The sequence below is a fragment of the Salvelinus sp. IW2-2015 genome, unplaced genomic scaffold (genome assembly GCF_002910315.2).
Source record: "Salvelinus sp. IW2-2015 unplaced genomic scaffold, ASM291031v2 Un_scaffold6554, whole genome shotgun sequence".
Lineage (NCBI taxonomy): Eukaryota > Metazoa > Chordata > Actinopteri > Salmoniformes > Salmonidae > Salvelinus > Salvelinus sp. IW2-2015.
In genome coordinates, this window is record NW_019947816.1 from 1 (window position 1) to 9,639 (window position 9,639).

At 43.8% G+C, this 9,639-nt stretch overlaps 1 protein-coding gene across 1 annotated transcript in view; it reads right to left on the reverse strand.

The window, feature by feature from the left end:
* Window positions 1-470: 470 nt before the first annotated feature.
* The window catches only part of LOC112078939 (disco-interacting protein 2 homolog A), a gene marked incomplete at both ends in the record, with an annotated part of 16,023 nt that continues 6,854 nt past the window's right edge, over window positions 471-9,639 (reverse strand). Inside the window, 6 exons of the mRNA XM_024145039.2 lie at window positions 471-552; window positions 722-771; window positions 3,137-3,207; window positions 5,654-5,681; window positions 7,735-7,905; window positions 8,057-8,225. Of these exons, the coding sequence (XP_024000807.2) occupies window positions 471-552; window positions 722-771; window positions 3,137-3,207; window positions 5,654-5,681; window positions 7,735-7,905; window positions 8,057-8,225 (571 nt within the window). The remainder of the gene's footprint in view (window positions 553-721; window positions 772-3,136; window positions 3,208-5,653; window positions 5,682-7,734; window positions 7,906-8,056; window positions 8,226-9,639) is intronic.

A 9,639-nucleotide genomic window follows, 5' to 3' on the forward strand; every position in this document is an offset into this window, starting at 1 on the left:
CATTTTAAAAAAGGCTAATTCGATCATTTAGAAAAACCTTTTGCAATGATGGTATAGTAGCAGCCTGAATACACCGTTCTGATTAAAGAAAGCAATTAAATACGTAAACCAAACAGCTGGGTCACACGAAGGGGTGGCTACTCTGAAGAAGTCTCCAACATATACACATCCTACTTTTGTTTTATTTTCACATCAGCTTAGTTTGTTTTACTACATGATAATCCATACTGTGTTACTTTCCAATAGTTCTCTGATCGTCTTCACCTATTATTCTACAATGCTAGAAAGATTAGTAAAAATAAAGAATCAAACTCTGGAATGAGCAGGTGTGTCCAAAATTTTGACTGGTACTGAGTATATATATAGCAATCCCAGGGCCATACATAGTCAATAGTAACGGTGCATCTGGCCTCATAGTAGGACAGCATAGAGGACACTATAGCCATTTAATATGTAGTATTTTGTCTCACCTCTCCCAGGTGGGAGTCTCCTAGAGGTCCTTTGGTCTTCTGTGTTGGGCGATGCCCACCCTTCACAACCCCAGGCAGGATCCTGGTTAAACAGACAAACCGACCTCATGTTACCCACAAGACCACCATCCAATCCACTCCGACACAGGTAACCCTTTAAGACTCATCGATGCACACCCAAGGAAACGACTCTGGATCTTACTACCAACACCCGATATGTACTTCACAACCACCCCGATACACACACATACCAAGCAGGAGCAGCGTACCCGATAGACTTCACCCCAGGCAGGATCTGGTTCTGACACACAACACAATAGTTCCACCAGGTAACCCTAACTTCACCCACCAAGGGCAGGATCTGGTTAAACAACCCAATGTTACTACGCGTCCACCCTAACCTTCACCCCAGGCAGAATGCTGGTTTAACACAAACACAATGTTACCCAGGTAACCCTAATCTTCACCCCAGGCAGGATCTGGTTTACACAACAACACAATGTTACCGCCCCCAGTCGTACCTAAACTTCACCCCAGGCAGAATCTGGCTTAACTCACACAACACCATGTTACCTCAGGTAACCCTAACCTTCCCCCAAGGCAGGATTCTTGGTTTAAACCAACCACAATGTTACCACAGGTAAACCCCTAATCTTACACCCCAGGCAGGCATCTTGGTAACACAACAATTGTCTTACTACGGTCAACCGCCTAAACCTTCATCCAAGGCACAGGCTCTGGTTAACACAACCCAATGTTACATACGGTAACGCCTACCCAGGTAGGATCTGGGTAATGCCAGTCACATTGTTACTACGGTAACCTCACCCCAAGGTAGGAATTATGCTTTAAAAACCACATATTGGTTATAACGGTAACGCCTCACCCAGGTAGGATCTGGGTAATGCATCACATTGCCTTACTAACGAGTAACCTCAACCCCAGGGTAGGATACTAGCCTTAACACACACTATTGTTGTACTAACGGTAACCCTCACACCCAGGTGGATCTGGGGTAAATCGCAATCAATTGTTACGTACGGTAACCTCACCCCCGGTAGGATATGCTTAACACACATATTTGTTACTACCGTTAAACTTAATCCCCAGGTAGAATCTGGTTAACACAAATGCAGAAATAACACAGTGCAGACCTTAAATATTTCAGTCCCCTATACAAGAATATATCCAATGAGGTCGTACGTTGCCCGGCCACTCCAGTGCAGAGACCAGAACTGTGTGCGAGAGCTCTTCTCTACCATACGAACGCCTGGTGCATATCACACCACACCCCAACACTGTTATTAGTCACACCAGATAACACATCAGATTACAAGCACATAGCCAATCAAACTGAGATTCGTTTTATAAATCGGTCTGGTTTATAGAAGGCCTTCTGGGACATTAAAAGACCTATAGTAATATAGTCGCAGGCCAAATAAAGACCTTTACTATAATATAGTCCAGCCATAAAGACGTATATAATATACGTCCAGGAACATAACAAGACCTATATAATATAAGTCCAGGAATCAAAGACTATCATAATATAGTTCCAGGCCCATAAAACCTATATCATATAGTCCAGGCCTATAAAGACCTATATAATATAGTCCAGGGAATCAAAGACCGTTATATAATATACGTCCAGGCCATAAAAGACCTAATAATAATCATAGTCCAAGGCCATTTATAAGACCTCCATATCCATATAGTCCCAGCGACATAAAGACCTATATAATATCCGTCCCAGGCCATCAAAGACCTACCTATAAATCTACGCTCAGGCCATAAACGAACCTATATGATATAGTCCCCTCGGACATAAAGAACGCTATATAATATAGTCGCCAGCTGCCATAAAGACCCTATATAATAAGTCCAGGGCCATAAAAGACCTATATATTGTCCAGTATTAAACATGTCAATATAGCCAGGACATAACAGACCTATATAAATTAGTCCGCAGGCCATAAGACCTAATATAATATAGTCCAGGCCATATAAGACTCTATTAATAATATACTTCAGGACTATGACAAGACCTATTATAATATAGTCCAGGCATAAGAACTATATTTTGTCCAGCAGCGTAATACTATATAATATATGTCGCAGCGCCACTAAAGACTATTAGTAATATTAAGCTCCAGAGCATCAAAGACTATATATATAGGTCCGGCATAAAGACCTATATAATTATGTCGCAGGGCATAAATGACCTATATTATAGTCAGTCATAAAGTTAAATAGGTCCATGACAATAAAGACCTATATAATATACGTCCAGGACATGAAAGACCTATATTAATATATAGTCCAGTGTCCATAAAGACCTAATATAATGATTAGTCCCAGTGTCCATAAAGGACCTATAAATAGTCGACTAGACATATATTAGTCCAGGACATAAAGACTTATATAATATTATGTTCTGATCTAAAGCCATATAAGAAGCCAGCCATAAACCTAATATACCAGTCCCAGGCCATAAAGATCCTATATAATATAGTGGCACATAAAAGTACCTATATATATAGTCACAGGACATGTAAACGACCTATAAATATAGTCCAGGACATAAAAGACCTTATAATATAGTCGGAATGAGCCTATATAATAGATACGCCTAGACCCTATAAGTAAGTAAGTGAGTAGGATCATACCTCTTCATGTCTCTCAGAGTCTCTCATGTCCAGGTAAATCTGGTGGTTACGGGTCTGGTCCTCGAACATGCCTACACAGACAGTACAGACGTGAACAACACAGGGAGACACAGGAAGCTGGTTCTTGACCATGACAAGACCTGACGCTTCAGACCCAGTACTGAATGGAGGGAAAGTGTATAGCTGATGATATCGGTTGTGTAGATGGGAGAGTATTGAAACACAGCAGGGAGACAGAACATCAACACAGCAAGTAAATCAACCATCTATACGCCATCTACCACCAGCATCTATACAGCCAAGTAAACAACCATCTAACACAGCCCAAGTAAACAACCAATCTACACCAACAGGCCAAGTTAAACAAACCATGTACAACAGCCAGTAAACAACCAACTCTACACAGCCAACGTAAACAACCATAATACACAGCCAAAGTAAAACAACCATCTACACAGCCAAGTAAACAACCATCTACACAGCAAGTAAACAACCATCTAACAACAGCCAAGTAAACAACACATCTATAACAGCCAAGTAAACAATCCCAACCATCCTATACCAGCCAAGTAACAACATCTCATCAGCCAAGTAAACAACCATCTAATACAGCCAAGTAATACAACATCTATACAGCCAGTAAAACCATCTAATACACGCCAACGTAAACACCATCTAATAACAGCCAAGTTAAACAAATCTATACAGCAGTAAACAAGCATCTCATAAGGCGCAAGTAAAACACCATCTATCAGCTAAGTAAACAACCAATCTATCAGCCTAAGTATAAGCAACCATCTATCACAGCCAAAGTAAACAACCATCTACACAGCCAAGTAAAACAACCATCTATACAGCCAAGTAAACAACCATACTATACAGCCAAGTAACAACCATCTACACAGCCAAGTAAACAACATTTACACAGGCCAAGTAAACAACCATCTATTACAGCAACGTAAACAACCATGCTACAAACCAGCCAAAGTAACAACCATCTACACAGCCCGTAAACAACCATCTAACACAGCAAGTAAACAACCATCTATACAAGCCTAAGTAAACAACCATCTATAAAACAGCCAAGTAAACAACCATCTATACCCAGCCCAAGTAAACAACCATCTATACAGGCCAAGTAAAACAAACCATCTAATACAGCCAAGTAAAAACAACCATCTATACAGCCAAAGTAAACAACCAATCTATAACAGCCCAAGTAAACAACCTCTATACAGCCAAGTAAACAAACCATCTATACAGCCAAGTAAAACAATCTATACAGGCCAAGTAAACAACCATCTATACAGCCCAAAGTAAACAACCCATCTATACACGCAAGTAAACAACCATCTATAACAGCCAAGTAAACAACCATCTATACAGCCAAGTAAACAACCATCTATACAGCCAAGTAAAACAACCATCTATACAGGCCAAGTAAACAACCATCTATACAGCCAAAGTAACCAACCATCTATACAGCCAAGTAAACAACCATCTATACAAGCCAAGTAAACAACCCTCTATACAGGCCAAGTAAACACCATCTATACAGCCAAGTAACACCATCTATACAGCCAAGTAAACAATCCATCTATAACAGCCAAGTAAACAACCATCTATAACAGCCAAGTAAACAAACCATCTATACACCAAATTAAACAACCATCTATACAGCCAAGTAAACAACCATCTATACAGCCATCTACACTACAGCCAATCTTATAATTAAGCTTTATTTAACAACCGTTCTTCCATTTACAAACCTGTAGCCACAGTCCTAAGCCCTAGACCAAGTTGTACTCTCCAAACAGGAAACAAAACCCTTTAAATAACAAGTCCCCGGCTTGCAATTAGGTATACACCAAGCAATAGTGGTTTTTCATGGTCAGTATAGCCAACCTTTAGAAGCTTCATAACAAAAACAACACAACAGCAGCCCCCCACCCCCCCCCACATGGTGCCATAACAGGGCTTGGCTCCCCCCCCCCCCTTGGGTTGGTGGCCGTGGCGGAGGAGCTTTTGTGGGCTATACTCGGCCTTGTCTCAGGATGGTAAGTTGGTGGTATGAATGATATCCCTCTACGTGGTGTGGGAGATGTGCTTTGGCCAAAGTGGGTGGGTTATATTCCTGCCTGTTTGGGCCCTTGTCCGGGGGGCATCATCGGCATGGGGCCACAGTGTCTCCCGAACCCCCTCTGTCTCAGCCCTCCGGTTTTATGCTGCAAATAGTTCATCGTGTCGGGGGCTAAGGGTCAGCCTTGGTTATAAACTGGAGTTACTTCTCCTGTCTTATCCCGGTGTCCTGTGTGAATGTAATTGTAATGCTCTCTCTAATTCTCTCTTTCTTCTCGAGGAACCTGGAGCCCTTAGGAACATGGCGTAAGGACTACCATGGCTGATGACTCCTTGCTGGTCCCCACGTCCACACTGGCCGTGGGCTGCCTGCTCAGATTTCAACTGTTCTGACCCTGCGGCTATATGAACCCTGGACCTGTTCCCGGACGTGCTTACCTGTCCCAGACCTGCTGTTTTCAACTCTCTAAGAGACAGCAGGAGCGGGTAGAAGCTGCTATGAAAAGGGCCAACTGACATTTACTCCATGAGGTGCTGAACCTGTTGCACCTCGAGACAAACTAACTGTGGATTATTATTATTTGAGCCATAGCCTGTCCATTTATGAACATTTGAACATCTTGGCCATGTTTCTGTTATAATCTCCACCTGGGGGCACAGCCAGAAGCAAGGACTGGCCACCCCTCATAGCCTGGCTTCCTCTGCTTAGGTTTCTTCCTTAGGTTTGGCCTTCCTAGGAGTTTTTTCCTAGCCACACGGCTTCTACAACCTGCATTGCTTGTCTGTTTGGGGTTTTAGGCTGGGTTGTGGACATCAAGCTGATGTAAGAAAGGGCATCAAATGAATATATTTTGATTGAATTGATTAACCTCGCTTTCCAGGCTTATTTGCACACATAAACACGGGCCTGGAATATCAACCATTCAAATTTGGGGCCTTTAGTGAAAGTGACCATACAATTCTATAGGGAGTGACCTAACAAGTAAAGTCTTAGACATCATTTATTTTTTAGCGAATCACACAAACTGCGAGGCGTGGCTTCAAATAAGAGGCCGGACGCGGGAAGGAACTTTGTGGTGTGCTAACAAAGAAACAATCTTCCTGGCTTCAATAGGGGGAAAAAAACAAGTAGGCCCTACCGTTATCCAGCTAGCTTAGATACACGGCTCCACAAGGAATAGCTAGCTAGATAACGGCTCCAACAAGGACATAGCTAGCTAGATAACGGGCTCCACAAGGACATAGCTAGCTAGATAACGGCTCCAGGACATAGCCTAGCTGGATAACGGGCTCACAGGACCTAGCTTAGCTGGATAACGGCTCCACAAAGGACAATAGCTAGCTGGATAACGGACTCCACAGGACTAGCTAGAATAGAATAACGGCTCACAGGACATAGCTAGCTGGATAAGCGGCTCCAACAGGACATTAGCTAGCTGGATAAACGGCTCCAAACAAGGACATAGCTACGCTGGATAACGGCTCAAAAGGACATAGCTAGCTAGATAACGGCTCCACAAAGGACATAGCTAAGATGAATAACGGCTCCACAAGGACATAGCTAGCTGGATAAGCGGCTCCACAAAGGACATAGCTAGCTGATAAGCGGCTCCACAGGACATAGCTAGCTGTGAATAACGGCTCCAAACAGGACATAGCTAGCTAGATACGGCTTCCACAAGGACATAGCTAGGCTGGAATAACGGCTCCACAAGGACATAGCTAGATAGATAACGGTCCACAAGGACTAGCTAGCTGGATAACCGGCTTCCACAAGGACCATAGACTAGCTGGATAACGGCTTCCACAAGGACATAGCTAGCTAGATAAACGGCTCACACAGGGAACAATAGCTAGCTGGATAAACGGCTCCACAAGGACATAGCTAGCTGGATAACGGCTCACAAGGACATAGCTAGCTGGATACGGACTCACAAGGACATAGCTAGCTGGATAAACGGCTTCACAAAGGACATAGCTAGCTAGATAACGGCTCCACAAGGAATAGCTAGCTGGAATAACGGTCCACAACGGACAGTAGCTAGATAAGATTAAAAGGCTCACAAGGCATAGCTAGCTGGGAATAACGGCTTCCACAAGGACATAGCTAGCTGGATAACGGCTCCACAAGGCACATAGCTGATAGATACGGCTCCAACAAGGGACATAGCTAGTGTACGGCTCCACAAGGAATAAAGGGTATTTCAGTTTTTTTGGTGCAAGGATTTCAAAAAAAACCTTTTTGTGCTTTCTCATTATGGGGGTATTGTGGTGTAGGTTGAAATGGAGGAAAAAAGTATATTTATCATTTTAGAATAAGGCCTGTTAAATGTAACAAAGGTGGAAAAGTGAGAGGTCTGAATACTTTCTGGGGATTTCTGAACACACAGTACATCTCACCCACAGACAAAATATCCTCCTCTATTTATATTGTATCCATTAAAGACTAAATGGGAGTTGAAACAGAACAAATCTACTCTATAAGCCAGATATCAATCTAATCTTTATGTCGCACTCACCTGCAGACAGACGGCCATGTTGACCCTGCAGCCGAACGTGGTGCTGACGGCTCGAGGAGACAAACCCAGGTCTTTAAAGATCTTAGAGAAGGACTGGGTCAGAGTGATACGAGGACGCTCCTCTGCTACAACCATACAGGTCCTAACACACGACAGGTTTATGTTACGCAACTACACACACACACACACACACACACACACACACACACACACAGGGAAGAGAAAAGAAAAGGAAGTAATCAATTCAGGCAGTGTGTGTGGTGTGTGTGCGTCCATGTGAGTGTGTGTGGTGTGTTTGCTGCCTGTGTGAGTGCGTACTAACCCGTAGTGTCTCAGTCTGTGTCCCCAGGCCCTTGGTACACATCTCCATGACCGAGTAGGAGCAGAATGTGATTCTGACTTTATACTGGCTGACAGCTGACAACCACAGAGAAACATTACTGTCCAACTCTAGAGGAGGAACCAGGATCGACTGGTGGCCAGAGTATACACTAGAGAGAGACAGAGAGAGAGAGACCAGGTTATTGTCCAACTCTAGAGGAGGAACCAGGATCGACTGGTGGCCAGAGTATACACTAGAGAGAGACAGAGAGAGAGAGACCAGGTTATTGTTCAACTCTGTAAGAGTGACCCAGGATCTGACTTGGTGGCCAGAGTATACACTAGAGAGAGACCAGAGAGAGAGAGACCAGGTTATTGTTCAACTCTAGAGGAGGAACCAGGATCGACTGGTGGCCAGAGTAATAACACTAGAGAGAGACAGAGAGAAGAGAGACCAGGTTATTGTTCAACTCTAGAGGAGGAACCAGGATCGACTGGTGGCCAGAGTATACACTAGAGAGAGACAGAGAGAGACCAGGTTATATGTTCAACTCTTAGAGAACCAGGATCGACTGGTGCCACAGTATACACTAGAAAGAGACAGAAGAGGAGAGACCAGGTTATTGTTCAACTCTAGAGGAACCAGATCGACTGGTGGCCAGAGTATACACTAAGAGAGAGACAGAGAGAGAGAGACCAGGTTATTGTTCAACTCTAGAGGGAACCAGAATCGACTGGAGCCAGAGTATACACTAGAGAGAGACAGAGAGAGAAGAAGACCAGGTTATTTGTTCAACTCTAGAGGAGGAACCAGGATCGACTGGTGGCCAGAGTATACACTAGAGAGAGACAGAGAGAGACAGAGAGACCAGGTTATTTGTTCAACTCTAGAGGAGGAACCAGGATCGACTGGTGGCAGAGTATACACTAGAGAGAGAACAGAGAGAGAGAGACCAGGTTATTGTTCAACTCTAGAGGAGAACCAGATCGACTGGTGGCCAGAGTATACACTAGAGAGAGACAGAGAGAGAGAGACCAGGTTATTGTTCAACCTTCTAGAGGAGGAACCAAGGATCGACTGGTGGCCAGAGTATATCACCTAGAGAGAGACAGAAGAAAGAGAGAGACAGGTTATTGTTCAACTCTAAGAGGAGGAACCAGGATCGATGGTGGCCAGAGTATCACTAGAGAGAGACAGAGAGAGAGAGACCAGGTTATTGTTCAACTCTAGAGGAACACAGATCGACTGGGTGCCAGAAGTATACACTAGAGAGAGACATAGAGAGACAGGTTATTGTCCAACTCTAGAGGAGGACAGAATCGACTGGAGGCCAGAGTAATACACTAGAGAGAAGACAGAGAGAGAGAGACCAGGTTATTGTTCAACTCTAGAGGAACCAGAATCGACTGGTGGCCAGAGTATACACTAGAGAGAGACAGAGAGAGAGAGACCAGGTTATTGTTCAACTCTAGAGGAACCAAGATCGACTGGAGCCAGAGTATAACACTAGAGAGAGACAGAGAGGAGACAGAGAGAGACCAGGTTATTGTTCAACTCTAGAGAACCAGAATCGACTGGAGGCC